General features: G+C 40.6%; 1 protein-coding gene across 2 annotated transcripts in view; it reads right to left on the minus strand.

The window, feature by feature from the left end:
• ABCD2 (ATP binding cassette subfamily D member 2) overlaps positions 1 to 15,790 on the minus strand; it is a gene marked incomplete at both ends in the record, with an annotated part of 41,269 nt that overhangs the window by 7,705 nt on the left and 17,774 nt on the right. For both annotated transcript variants that reach the window (XM_079542064.1, XM_079542065.1), the window contains one exon: positions 2,452 to 2,597. In XM_079542064.1, coding sequence (XP_079398190.1) covers positions 2,452 to 2,597 — 146 coding nt within the window. The remainder of the gene's footprint in view (positions 1 to 2,451; positions 2,598 to 15,790) is intronic.

Raw genomic sequence — 15,790 nt, forward strand, 5'->3', positions numbered from 1 at the left:
ACAAGGTTAAGGAGAACAGATTTGTTGCTGGAGTGCAATGGTAAGCAATGCAGTGCCATTCCGCAAACACAGCTATGGGATGCTGCAGGAAGAGAATTCTGCCCCAGCTGCAATGTCTGCAGCTGGCATGGGAGCTGTGCTAGGGCTGGGGCTCAGCAGCAACAGGACAGATGTTGTTGGGGTGGGTAACTTGTTTGGAGTTTTTTTGGTGTATTCTGCTGCTACTGACAATTTTTTCTGTAACGGTAACATAGAAGCTAAATACTCAATTGGACTACTTATTAACTATTCAAATTACTTTTAACTGGGTCAAACCTTATTGCTACAAAAAGAGGAATTTCTGCCATTGGCAGCAATAATAGCAGGCTTTTTTGGCTCCTCTACCCTCGGATCTGGATGACCCTTGAACTGATGCAACATGAAAGTAACTCAGCCAAAGACAGTAAAGTTCAGCCAGGACAAACAGATTTGGAGCCAGAGCTGCATACTCCTGGCTCCATCTGTCTTTTCATAGCCACCCACAGGGAGCAGATTTATCCAAAGCTATAAAGTGCCACATTATACGTGCATGGCATTCGTGATCAATTAGAGCAAGAAGGTCATGCCTCAAGGAGCCGGCTGGCTGGCACAGGCACAACACCGCAGGGATGGGTGAAAGGGAGCACAGGCTATAGAGATGAAGGGGATCTACAGCAAAAATACAAGAATTACAACATTTTGTTTCTATAACGAGATGATTGGCAGATGAGAGCTTTATTCCTGGAATGATTTATGGAAACTGTCTGAAACAGCATTGACCAATCACACAGACCCAAGAATCTGAATAACTAAAATTGGTTTTGTTGCTGTTTTGTTTTCAGATGCTGTACGTTTACAAAATATGTATACAAGTAGAAATTTGCTTAGAATTTTTCAGCACAACTTTTTCTATTGGAAAATGTCATTTCTTTTTGTTAACTATCAGAGCAGTTTGCAAAAAGAATGAGACAATTTTGGGCAAATCCTTTGTTCTGCAAGTTTTACATAGGACTTTTCATTATTTTGCAAACAAAAATTTCAGTTCTTAGTGGAAACCATTCTAGTTTAAAAATCTAATTTTAAGTAAAAGAGTAAAATAATAAATAATAAAAATAAACCTTCAGCTATGCATGAACAAAAATGTCAACTGTTCACTTTTGAGAAGCACTTCTCTGGCTTGCTGGTTCAAAAATAAGAATATGATCTTTGAACTGAACTAGGGGAACTCTGAAGAAAATGTAAGTATATCAAATCCATGCAACATGTCACATCACGTCACAGATTTCCTTCTCCTCCTAATGCCCAAGGAGAAAAGAGACTAAGTAAGTGTATTACAGCCCTAAAAACGTCCTGGTATGTAATAATCTGTTCCTTGTTTTCCGGCTTTGCCCACTTGTGTCATTTTAGATTAAAGTCTGTAAGACACTCTTTGTAACATTTTTTTCTCCCAACCACAGTGTTCCTTTATCCTCATCTGAGTCAGGACCCCATGCAGTTTCCAGAGCCCTCAATACTTTTTTTTTACAGCTCACTTCTTAAGTCTCACTTGTGCAGTTAGACAAGCAGGAGAGCAAAGATGGGATCAGCAATAAAACTAGATTACTGTCTTTTGGCATAGAAAGTGGAGCTAGACTGATCCAAACCTGGGTTTTCAGTTTGGCAATGCAGAACACCAATCCAGGCAACAGCATCTTAGAGGTGAAGTAACAGTAACTGCCTCATCATCAGTGACACACTCCAGCTGCAAGGCTATAAACCACAGTGATGCACATTCAGAGACCGCCGGGGATGGATATGGTTTTGGCTGCTGAGGGTCATATTCTGTTCAGTCTGTCTGCAAGTACCAACAGGCTATGAACGTACACTCCACAGTGGCTTCCTGCCACTTACAATTTAACTGCTTCTCCTTTTCCAGCTCCCTATTCCAAAACATCTGCTCATTCTTCTGCAGACTGCACACTTGACTTAGAGACCTGAGTGACTCAGGGATACTAACAGTAATACTTTTAGTATCAGTGGAGTGAGTACAGACCTCCTCTGCAATTATTCCAATCACTGATTTTAGCTCCCTGACCCTTCTTTTTAATGCTTGTTGTCATTGCATCAGGTCTGAATGAACTAGAATGCTGACATTTTTACATTCTATTGTATCCTGAGGGTCAGCAGCCATTAGTACATTCTTAGCTAAGAAGCATTAATCCATGAATCCTCCTCTTAAGGCAAACAAATTGAGAGCATACTGGCAACTTAAATGACAAGTGGTAGATGGTAAAGCTTTGCTGTCAGTCAGTGGCATTTGGTTATTGTTAACTCGTTTACACTGGTGTGGTTGTTGCTGCTAATGTTAATGGAGGAAGGTAAAGGTCAGCCTCACTAATACATACACCCAAGGAAGGGATTTTGTAAAAGTTTTTACAAGAATATGCAATTTACCTCCCTCTCTCTGAACTATGTGGTACAGATGAACCATATGCAGGATACACTCCAGATCTTGATCTTGGTAGCCTTTCTCATGCATGTCTTCCACGGAATCGGGATAGATGACCTGATCACGCAGTGTTCCAATGGACATGTAGGGTCTGCAAAACAATTCAGAGAAACCAGTCATCTAGAGCTGACTCTGAGAGAGTGTATCTTATTGAGGATCTATGAGCAGAGTCAATACTTTAAATACCACGTTGCTAAAACTGGATTCATCTGCAGATACACTGTGGGTGAATGTTTTTCTAAACTTATCTTAGGGACAGCGTATTGTTTACGTAACAGGTGATTACAAAAGAGTAACATGGGTATTATTACTATGAAAACAAAATGACAGAACAAACATCCATTTCACAGGCCATTCTGAGTGTTTTTACTAGGAATAAGAAGCAGCTTCTGATCTTACCACATCCCCTGACCAGGTAATCTCATCCCTCATACTAAAATAAGCTGTCCCCACTCTGGAGCCAGGGTTGACTGTCATGAGCTGTGCACAGGTCCTAAACATTCTCCTAGCCTCTACACAAAGTCATTTCAAAGAACAGTTTTACAGTAGTTTAGATGCTAGCAGGCTATCCAGGCACCCTAAGACAGCAGTTACCTCCCACCCAATTACTGGGGAAAACAAATAAATGCCAACAGTAAGCGTGGGAATAGCTCTGTTTACTCCAAGTGATCCCAATCCAGCATCTGTTTGCAAAGGCCAGGCCACTATATGTAGAGGCCTCATGCTGATAATTCCCACTTCTGACCTGCCTCATCCAACCATATATAATCAGTGACTTTATCAACCGCATTGATGCTGTGTGAAGACTAGACTTAGTAAGGACTCAATAGGTCGTCCTGGAGCTGAATTTACTGAAGCAGTGAGATGCTTTAGGGTCAAAATTTGGGCTAGCAAAGAGAAATTTAATGCACCCTACAGAACCTTGGTTTATGGACTCTGATGGATCATTTGAGAAATAGGGCCAAAGATTGCTGGTCACAAGGTTATCTAGTTCTTACAAATTGGAAACAACCTGAGAACAATCTGTAGGATTTTGAGATCAAAGGTGAATGTAAGAGCTGGACAGTCAAGCTCAAGACCCTGACCTGCTTGTTGTGCCATTACGTTGTGTTACACTAACTCCCTCTGCCAAAACATTATTTATCTTACTAAAGCTGTGGCAATGGCAGGGGCTGATAAAAGAGGAGCAGCTAACATTGGGCCAGCAATAAGAAGTCTTTCAGGCAGCTTACTCTTGCCACAGAGAACAGATTGTTGTTTGTGCCGCTGAAGACCACATTGGTCTGTACCCACCTGTATTTACACTACTTTCACCACCAGCTGGGTGAAGGTGGGAAGGACAGGGTATCTAACTGCTCACAAACATCTGGTCATCTCCCTGCTGTTGGCAGCATGGAGCAAAACCAGAACTACAGCTCAGATAAAAGCACTGCTGCTTCTTTTTGTTCATCACGAGCAGTGAACCATTTACCTTAACAGGGCTGTTGCAAAACCTTAACTTAACCTTAACTTAACTTAACATTATGTAATTTCATGAAGTAATGATAAATTACATTTCCACAGAGCTCTTAAAATAAATAAGTAAAATCTGCAAAGGTTTTCATTAATTGCATATGTAGAAATCACTTCATCTGTGCCAGACTGCTGCCATCTCTGGGACAGAAGACAGCAACTCCACCTAGGCTAAGAAAAATTTAGCTGAGGATGTGAATAAAACTATGCAATTTAGGTGAAGCTGCAGGTGAGAGCAAGGAGAAGAGCTACCTGTCATATAATTTGTCTGGGGATTAATACCCTACTCTTCTGAAGTATGGTTCTATAATCACTAACAGCTCTGAGATTTAACCTACAGCAAAAGCAGGAAGGCAAAGCTCAAAAACACCACATGAGGCCTCCTGTTCCCATGCTGAGTCACCAGCACCACTTCCTGGTACAACTGGATTTTCCTTGTGGTCTCCTATCTGAACGCACCGGTTGATACCAAGCTCATCTCTCTCCATCCAGTTTGTAAAAAGAAACAAAAAGCCCAGCCTGCAGTATTATAGTGAAATCCTTTAATTAATAACTAAATGGTTTCAGGTTATGGGTCTGTCCCAGAATGTGGGAGAGTAAGTTCTGCTTCCTCCATCTCAGAAGGAGCCACTCATGTCCCTGAGGGCGCAATTCATCTTGCTTGGCATAAAGTCTAGGGCTTCAGCTCTTGCCAAAACAGAGAGGCCCCCCTGTGGTTGATCTATTGCATTTATTTTAGGGTGGGAATGGATTTCCTCCTGGAGTTGTCTTAGTCGCTCAGTGGGGGGCAATGCACAGACAATGAACTTAGCCAACTTCTGAAGGGCCAAAGCTAGATGAGCTTTCTCTCACGCTAAGCCACACTTACCTACCCACAACTTGGGTTACTGAAGACAATAACCTCTTCATCTACCACGCATGCCTTATAGACAGACTAAAACCTGTTAAATATCAGAGGTTACTGCAACAGAGTTTACATGTGTTTAATAGCTAGACATTAGGCAGCAAGCAGTCTGAGAAGCTGGATACAGCAAGTATAAAATCTTGTCTTTGCTAGTTAGCTCCTTGTTAAAAGATGGCATTCATTACATTTTTAGCAGTTCAAACAACAAAACCAGTCTTTTTGTCCTGAAGTTACACTTTAATTTAACTGGTCATAATTGATTTCTTATGAAGTTTTTGCTTTCAGATGGAGTGTCTCAGTGTCTGGCTGGAAGAAAGCAACTTCTGTGTGGGTCATATGTCTGTGACAGTAATAGCTCTGCAATTATTGTCATTATTTCCCTGCTTTCTGACAAGAGAGTTGGTTTTGGAGAGTATTTAAGATCAGTAATTATTTGGTTTTTTTAAACTCTGATATCAAACATCCAGAACACTAAGCAAACATACAGATTCTTGCCTGGTTTTCTGGAATTTCATGGCATTTATTGGTAGAGACATTTTCAGCTCTTACAAACCGATATTTTTAGGTTAAGTTTGATGTTTTCATTGTATCATCAGTTCCTGTATGGTACATCTAGTGCTTCGCTTTCCAGAGTTGTAACTTCATCTTGCTAGTAACAAGCTGTCATCCCCAAGGTTTACGAGTCCTCCCTTGCAGTGCAGGCTTTAAAGAAAGATGATACCAATACAAGCTGCAATCCGAAGCCTGTGATGTGGACAGGTCCCCAGTGCCCTGTTGATGCCTTGCATTGTATGCAACACGGGCCAAACATTAGAGAAATCACTTGGGAGGAAGGGGAAGTGTTGCAGTTGATAGCATCTCTTTACTGCTGATAGCTTTGGTGGAGGGAAACCAAGGGCAGGTGGCATGAAACGGATTGGAGCACGTACCAGGCACTTGTCTTTTGGGAACACAGGATAACTGACACTTAGGAAATGTTAGGCAACACCAATTCAAAGGGATGGTAGATCAATGTTGCACACTGAAAACGAGCAGTACTAATATCTGTTAAGTCATTGATGTCTTAGAAAAACAGAGGGCTTCACTTTTTGTGTACTGGATTAAGGAAGATGTCTTGTTTTGATGCCAAGAAATGTCACAATTTTGAACATGTAACACTTAAAAATATTTCCTGAATGTATTTAAAGGCTTTTTGATCTTCTAAGCATATAAACTGTGCTAAAAGAACCGATTACCTGTTCTGACATCCAGTACACTTAAAAGAATTATATCAACTAATCAAAATTACCCAGAGAGGTTGTGGATGTCCCATCCCTGGAGGCATTCAAGGCCAGGCTGGATGTGGCTCTGGACAGCCTGGTCTGGTGGTGGGTGACCCTGGTCAAGCCAGGACAGTTGAAACTAGATGATTTTTGAAGTCTTTTTCATCCCAGGCCATTCTATGAATCTATGAATACACACTTTGAGAATCTCTAAAACAATCTGAATGGGTCAGAATCCTAATTAGAAGCACTCTGAAATAAACAAGGGACTGAAAATACATCTTAATTAAGTGGTCGGTGTCAGAAGTTAGGGGAGATTAGCCCAGGGAACTGCTTCCAGGTACAGTACATAGGGCTCCTTGTCTTCCTTCACATAGGCTGTGATTAACACTTCATCCATGGAAACTGAAGTCTAAAAATACGAGGCCTGCCTGTGATTCTGAAACCCAACTCCACGCCTCCAAATCGGGATTTGACTTGTCATTTGCTGCCCAAGTATGTTTGCAGTTATTACTACACTACTGTTCTCTCAGACAGCCAAAGTTACATGAGAAAAGACTAATCCTCTAGAAAATGAGGTGTGACGTAACTATAAACTTTTGACCAACCTATCTTTAATATTTCTGTTTATGGCTGACAAGGTGTATATTTAATATAACCAAGAAAGAGATAGAGGGGGAAATGCTACACCTGAGATTCTCCATTACAGATAAATTGCAGGTTGGATTTTCTAATGAGACTGGGATCGTTTCCAGTGCCAGCTATGACATCTGAAGCAAAATATACTCCAAATTTAGGAACATTTACTCAAGAAGATGACTCTGGAGCCCAAGTTCCAGCCACAGAGGTGCCTTCCTAGGAAACCTGAAAGATCATCATGAACACTAAAGAAACTCCAGTCATGAAAGCATAGCTCACGCCTACAGATATGCCCAAATGTCCTCAAAATCCTCAGAAGGGATTTTGCCTGGCAAGGACAATGAAAGCAACAGTTTCAAATTCAGCACAAACCACAGTGGCTACCAGGCATGCAAGATGAGGGTATGCACTCTAAGCTTCTGGTCAGCAAACCTCTCCTAAGAATTGGGTTCAGGCTAAGTTCTCAGTTTGCAGGGGATCATTTTCCCATTTTTCTGGGCTAGTATCCAGGTCAAAGAGAAGTCAAAGGGAAGGGCACTTTCTGATCTTCCCACTGAAGCAAAGAAAATGCTGCTTAGAGATAGTAATTGTGTCGAAAAGGAGAGTAATCGGAAAGAATCTAATTATATATTATACTGGTCAGACTCCTCAACTGGAAGGAAGAAGAGTTTGATAGCAGTCCTCACCACATATTATTTTTGTTGTTTCTTTTCAATCCAGTGCTCTCTAATCTAATACGCAGTAGTAATCCTTTCTGTAGCACTGTATAAGCACAATGAAGGGGGTTCTAATTTTATTTATGTGCCTACGTGCCTGCTCTCAGAAGAGGACTTGCTATAGACAAAGAAGTTAAACATTCAGTTCTCAGTCTGGCACCTACAGGTTAGCAGAGGCAGGAGTTCAGACATACACTCCGAGATTCCTATGGATTAACTCTAGGTGGCTCTCTATACCTACCACATAAGTTTCCTAGATAATTTTCAAAAAGCCCTAAATCTCTTCTGGAATGCCAAGGGCATCCACACGTATTTAAAACTTTCTTGTTTGTTTGTCTTTTGAATGCAAACGTTCAAAAAAGCAACGGCATCAGTTTACTGCAGTGTATCTAGTTCAAGGGATTTTAGAGCCAGCTATGGCTCCAGCAACCCTTCTAAAGACATAAATTATTGATCCCTCTTTACAGTACTCTACAGTTAACTTTCCTCTCCACTCATACAGAACTACCCATGAACATCCGCTAAATATTTCAGATGGATCAGTTACCAGAGCAGAATGTAACCAGCCTATAGCTATTCACACAGTTCATGGGAAATGAAGTGCTCAGAACAGAAGATTAATTCTCAATGCACACAGAATCAAAGACTGGAAACAATCACACTAGTCACTTTATGGCTTCTTCTGCATAGAGAAAAGTACATCTCCAAGAAAATAATCTGGGAAGAAATAATAAACAGAAAGATAAGCCTTTAACTTCAAGCATTATTCATGCTCAGGCACCATCTCATCTCATGATTTACTTATTCACCACTACTAAATACTTACAATATAACTAGAAGTGGTCAGATGACAATCTGAAAAGATTAAGATGCCATCTTCTAAGATTACGGTGAACAATTTACAAAATTATTTTCTTCTTTACTCTATTTGTATCTTGTGATAGAAAGAGAAAACAAAAGAACATATGTATAATTAAAAACAAAAAATAAAAATTAATCAATTGAAAAAATAATTAGTTTTTAAATAAATACGAAAGTAAATAATAATAATAATAAAAAAAAAACAACAAAGCTAAGATAATTTGTCCAAACAGTGAGCAGCTATGCAATCTGAACTAATTACATTCCCTGCAACAAATCAAATCAACCAGCCAGCCAAATGAAAGAAAAATATTTGCAGGCCCAGTCTTTTCATGTCATCCTCGTGATAAAAGGATCAACTGGAAGGATGACCAGGAGACCAATAAATAGAAGAGAGAACACAAAGCTATTCTGGACACAAGTCTGGCTTCCCAATTCCGCCAGGCATACTCAACCCAAGAGGTGTTTCCAATCTTCATCACAGCAGTGTAACACAACGAGCGAGGCAGTTTCCCTCTTTCAGAAAAAATCCAGATTATTCATGGTTTTGCATATCAGAAGCGATACCATATTTCAGAGAGAAGAGGAAGCGCAGACAGTGAGGCAGCAACATCAACTACTGCTTCTACTCTGAGTTTCTGCAATGCTTAGCTGTCTGTGCCATTGTTTGTTCCATGCACTGGAACTTAGGTATGCAAGCAGTACCAGGGCAACACCATGTTTCCAATGAGACACCTGCCTACAGGTAGGAAGTCACACACTGCACTGACTTTGTTCTCTAATCCTCTGCAAAACACTTTTGCTTTACACACACCAGAACGTAACACAGGGACACACTGTGTGTGTGGATATATAGAATGTTCAGCACCCACTGTAGCCTTCTTATAAGCATTACCTGAAGTAACCTCACAGATGCTGCAGTAATCTCTAGCAGAAATTAAAATTGATCATTAATGTAAAACTTTAGGCAGAAGTGTGGAAAAGCCTTTCCTATTTGGAAATACATGCTTCCACCTAAGCTAGGTTATTATTCTGCTCAGCTTCAGAAACCCACCTGCTACATGCTCCCATAAGGCTATCTTAATGGCTCAAGAACAAACAACTGAAAACACAGTGTTCTGGACTGCTCAGCTTTATTTGCAGAACAGGCTCATCTTGCCTAGAAGTTACTCATTCAAGTCTGAGTTAGTCACCCTAGGCTCTCTTCATGGTGAACTGATGCCTCCAGAAGGTCTTGTGTCTTCAGTGTTCGCCCTAGGACATGGGTAAACAGCAGTGGACTGAACCAGAAAACTTGTACATTGAGGAGTTCATAATCTTTTCAACAGCTAATCTGAGTGGGCACAGTCTTTGGCCGTGCTGCACATGCAAGTTGGCCCTCAAGCCCATGCTGCACTGCACTTATCACTTGGCTGCACAAATTTAGTTGGCTAATCATAACAGACAAACCTGTAGGCAGCTCCCACTTGGCATCAGCAATCACACCACCTGCGTGTCCTTGTCTTTATCTTGAAGTGAAGCAGCATGTTCTCATGACAACATCCTTCTGCTTGACAGTGGAAACAATAAACAGAATTGTTTGTTTCTAAGACAGCCCTATCAGAGCTCTGGAGAACCTTAGCACAGATAGGATCACTGCAGCAGAGGACACTGCCAGCCTCAGCCATCCTGCTCCTGTGGTTATTTATGCTATCAACTTACTCATTCTATTATCAATTAAAAGAATTTTAATTGCTGTCTAACAGAAAGCCTTTGGATGGCTTTCTTACTGAGACCGACAGTCACCTTTCACTGGTGCACTGCAGCAGTGAATCATCTTTTGGAGGTAGATAGTTCTGTCATTAACAAGCTCACATAAGGATGTCTAACTTCGTGCTTAAATGAACTTACACAATTTCTACCTTTAGTGTCTAAGTTCACTGGTGTTTTTTTAACTTGTGGGGGTGGAGGGGTTGAACACTTGTGTCCAAAACAGCTCATATTTCTCCCTCTGGAAATTGGATCATTGTTAGTGAACACTGCCTTGTCTCCAACGGAATGTAGAACAGAATCACCATTTTGAATAAAACTTTATTTACCTTGGAAACCAAAGAGAACTGGAAGAACAGAAGGTGACATCCTTAGGCCTGCAAGAGCAGACCCTAAGAAAGGTGTCTGAATGAGCATATCATGGAGTGACTGGGAGATGGCTGAAGGTCCAGTTCACCTTGGAACCTGGACACAGTTCTGAATCGTAGGGCACAAGAACAGGCAAAAAGCAGAGCCTATGGTGCATGGCAAGAAATATCGCCTTCTCCTCAAGAGGGAGCTGTTGGCTATGTCTACTATATGGATCAGAGAATCATAGAATGGCTTGGGTTGGAAGGCACCCCAAGGATCATCAAGCTCCAACCACTCTGCCACAGGCAGGGCCACCAACGTCCAGATCTGGTACTAAATCAGGCTGCCCAGGGCCCCATCCAACCTGGCCTTGAACACCTCCAAGGATGGAGCATCCACAGCCTCTCTGGGCAGCCTGTTCCAGCACTTCACCACTCTCTCTGTGACAAACTTCCCCTTGACATCCAAAATATGGATACTTCAGAGCGCAGGACTCTGCAATGAGAGTTTTTGATTGAGAGCTAAAGCAACAAGTAGAGGAAAAGTCTTCTTCCCAGGGCAGATGATAAAGTTGTTATCAGGGCTTTCAGCTACCCCCAGCATCTCTTCAGTATTGTCTTTGAATCATAGAATGGTTTGGGTTGGAAGGGACCTTTAAGATCATCTGGTTCCAATCTCCCTCTACAGGCAGGTCTTCATATGGAATAAAAGTTGAGTATGTATCAACATGTCTTGATTTGTCACCTACATCCTGTCGACACTCCCAGAGCCATAGCTTGCCTCAGACAGTCTCCTAATCTGAAGGGATTGAGGGATCAAAACCCCAGTGCTCTGAAGTCCTTCACAAACATCAGACATATGTTGCATTTATGTAAATACATCTTAAATCTAAACTCCAAATCCCAATGCAACAAGTTGACTAAAGCTTTCAGCCTTGGGACTTCTGTAACTCTTTACCTAATAAAAAAAACTTGTAAGCTTTAATCAGCTGACTATGTCTGGCTGCTACCTTATGCAGCCTGAAAGGGAGTAGCTGCTAATCCATAAAGCCATTTTCCATCTATGACTATTAGCATAGGTAAAACTTATTCACAATGCACTATCCCTGTGATCAGTCAGCACAAAGCAAATTAAAATCTTCAAATGTTACAGCTGTGAGTGAGCCTTCAGTGAGAACAGAGAGGTCTCCTTGTGATCTCGCCCAGCTAAGCTTCAGCTAACCCACAGGGCAGTAAGACAAGACCTTTCCTATTTTAAGTGAGGTAAGAAAGAACTCCCTTCAACAGAATGGAGAATTTCAAATACTTCTACCTGAGTCACAGCAAGATGAAACGGGAGAAGCTGTACCCTGGCCAAGGGGATAGCCTAACAGTCCTCACAGATGCAAGGTCACCCCTTCTAATCAACAGCAAAGGACTGAGTTAACCTGCCTTTATCTTGAAAACAAGCAAATAAAAAACTAAACAAAGTAGCAACCAATACCTTACAGCAAACCTGTATCAAGATAGCATGCATAACTGAACTACATCATCATATGTTTTACATTATCACCATCTATCATAGTGATAGACTCATCTGTCAAGTAAGTGGTGAACTTTGAAAATAAGCATATTTCAAAGGAGTGCCATGAACTCCATAACAGTATCACAGAAATGCTGAGTGTGAAGGAATACATATCTCTAACACATGTACTAATGGCAAAGTACTGAAGAAGTAAGTTAGCATAGTGGTATAATATCAGCAAAATGCTGATAGGCAATGAAGATTGCTAGCGGTGTTGGCATGTGTGGTCAGAGTACAGGAGAACCCCAACATCTCACTAAAGTGATCACAACTAAGAACAGCTGTATGAGCTGACAAGAGATATTAGGATGTGCAAAATACATCCAACACAGCACAGAGACATTTGAGCTTATCTAAGCAAGCTGGGGCAAAGGGACTTGCATAGTCATATTAGCACAGCACGACACCTGGACTATTTTTTTTATCAATAGAGCACACACCAACAAGAACATAATCTATTATAGAAGAACTATATTATTCACTATGTATGCATATACTTTCATATGTAATATGGAGTACTTGGAAGTGAACACAACTGTTTTGTAAGATGAAAATGTTTAGAAAGTCAACAACTGTCTGGAAAACAACCACACTGTAATGTCAGCGGCCTCTACTAACTGCATCCACCCTCAAAATAACATGGGAACCATACAATAATCTGCAAGGTTTCATATGCTTATAATGTAAAAAACAAACTTATCGCTTTATTATTTATATCACCCAGAACTGAAACATTCTTGTTTAGAAGACAAGGATATTTTTAGAATAGAGAAGAAAAAACACCAGACAGGAAAAGACTTGCAAAGGAACATCAAAAATAGAACAGACTTCCACAAAACCTAACAGTTCAAGAGGGCCACAGAAATATTTAGCTTGTTATGTTCCATACTGTACTAACATCAATAGAAACACAGCAAGATACAGATATATAAATCTAAAGCTATGCAGAACCAACAACATTTGACACTACTACAACTTTAGCTGCCTCCATTTTAAGATCTGACAAGCCTGACACTAAAGGAAAAAAATATTACAGCTCTAGCAGAATGAGCAACAAAGAGCAACAGAGTACAGAACTGGACCACAAAATCATCCTAGAATCATAGAATCATTTAGGCTGGAAAAGGCCTCCAAGATCAACAAATCTAACCACCAACGTGCCCTATTGAGCCCCATGACTAAACTGTATCCTTTAGTGCCACAGTGTCACCACCACAGTGACTGCTGAGAAAGTGGTCAGGGTCACGTCTTTGATCAGAATGCCACATGGAATTGCAGAGAAGCTATGCCTACTGCTGCAGCAACACAACCCTCCCAGAGAAGTAACCAAATGCAGTAGAAAGAAGCTAGAGAAAGAAGCCAGTAACAATGGACACGGAAGAAGCAGCACATTTGATTAATAATTACTTTTTTCTATGAATGTCAATCAGTGAATCAATCATCAAGAAAGAGAGACAAAAACAGCAATTAATGTTTTGAATATGTCCTATGCTGAGGAGGCTGAAGAGTCATGGCAAAAAGCTTTGGAACCAACCAGGGCTGCGTGTTACTTGCCTCAGTGCAAATAAGATAATGTTTTTTATCAATATCCCTATGGTGACAGCAGCTTTCTCTGCAGCTTTACAGTGCAGAGACAATGAAATATATTTCTATTGCTGTCGTCAAGGTAGCCTGCAAGTACGTAGGTGTAAAGTTCTGCTGGCATTTATAATCAAACAAAGAAGAACCAAGTAGAAGAGAGCCAACGTACGCAGAATCTGAGTTTCCTAACAAGTGAATTAGCTGAGACTTATAGTTGAGAGCAACAGTGAGATTAAGCTCACTAATTCCACTGAAACTTCCCTCTCACGTTGAAGGCAAACAGCTGGAATAGGGCACAATCTGGAGAAATAAGACCAACTTTACATACATTGCTGATGGGCTATTAAAGAATTGATTGCTTCTTTAACTCTTTAAGTACTGCTAAGCATAACACACATCTTGTGATCTTGTACCTAGCATTGATACTCATGCTACCCACTAGGCATATTTCTTACTTATGTTTAATTTCAAACAATGCTTCTGAATTCTGATTTGAGTTGTCATCATTCCTTCCCATCCACAAACATTCCTCTTCACCCACATGCTACCTTCTTGACCAGTTATTAAAAAAAAAGTAATTCAAAGAGGTGATTGACACAAATGAATTTGACTCTGAGAAGGAGAAAAAGAGATGCAGAAGAAGACATAAGAATACATGCTCTGACAGTTACTAAGGCTCTAATGAGAGGTGGTAAGACTTGTTAAGCTTTCTCAAATGACCATTTCATAACAGTGATCCATCCTTGAAAACAAGCTGCTTTTGGCACCACACTAGTGCTGGACTGCTAAAGGGAAGACAGAAAGCCTCCCTCCTTTTTGCCCACCTCTCTTTCATACGCACGTCACAGCCAGCACAGAGCTGTGCTCACAGAAAGCCTTAGGTTTACATTCCCTGCTCCTCAAAAGGGCAATCTGGCCCATCAGCATCCATGAGAACCATGACTGCCAAATTCAGGAGGGCTGGGCCCTGTATAAGTGGGAAAGAATATCTCACAATGACTTCAGACAGGTAAAAATCCAAAGAAGCAGAATAATGATGCTAAGCAATCTACAAAAATGTGGACTCTTTGAGACGCTGTTTAAAAGCCTGCATAAGGCTAGGAAAAGCTAACTACAGTGTCTAAGCTAACTACAGTGTAACTACAGTGCACTGTCATAAAATTTGGAGTATACAGTGAGATAATTTGCTTTTTAATATATCACACTTCTGCGCGTAGCCTTCGAACTTTGCAAAAACACTTGGTTTCCCATGCACTTTTGCAATACCACAAACACTTCAACACTATGAACAGAGATTAAAAAATAATCTTTTCAGCAGAGTATTTTCTTATTTAGAGGTTACCATGTTTTACATCAATACCCATAAGCAGATAAGGTTCTCTTCCACGTGACTTGAAGAAGCAAAGTAGGCTGAGGCACAATTACATTCAGCCACAGGTACACAGGAAGAAACTCTTACCAGGCTCCATGGTAACTGTATCGATTCACAAAGTGCCACCTTCAGTGTCCTTAGGACAACAATGAAACCTAACAGTGCTGCTCTAATTCAGTGCACTAATAGACATCCACCAATTTGAGAGACTTTTGCTCCACCCTAGTTCTCACTTATCCAACAAATCAAAGTATGATGTAGATGGAAACCAGGTGATACTGTCTTACCAATCCCAAACTCTCTCCACGCAGAATCTAAATTTTCCCTAAAGTTATACTGCAATATGTAGGTGATGAAATGGAGGCATGGCACAATTTTTTCCAGTCTGATGTGTTAGAATTATTTCTAATAACAAACAGAAAGCAATTCTGACCAAGCAGCAATTTGTACAGAGTTAATTAAATGGTTGCACCAGTGTGAACTTCCAAAATAAGCAGCTCTAATTTCAGGACTTTGGAACGATCTACAAACCACTACCGAAATTCTAAATGTATTATAGAGCCAAGAAGGGATGGAAAAAACAAAGAAACAACTAAGTGTGTAATATATTTTGGCCATAAATAAATGAGGTTTTAAAGATCACTTCGAGGTGGAATAAAGGAAGCAAAAAATACAAGGACCACATAAGGCAATCCACATCTGATCCAGGAATGCGTAAATTTCAATCTGAAACTGAATCTCCTTCAAGTCATTCTTAGTATTTTTGCTAGTGCA

Source organism: Tetrao urogallus (assembly GCF_951394365.1).
Source record: "Tetrao urogallus genome assembly, chromosome: 1".
Classification (NCBI taxonomy): Eukaryota; Metazoa; Chordata; class Aves; order Galliformes; family Phasianidae; genus Tetrao; species Tetrao urogallus.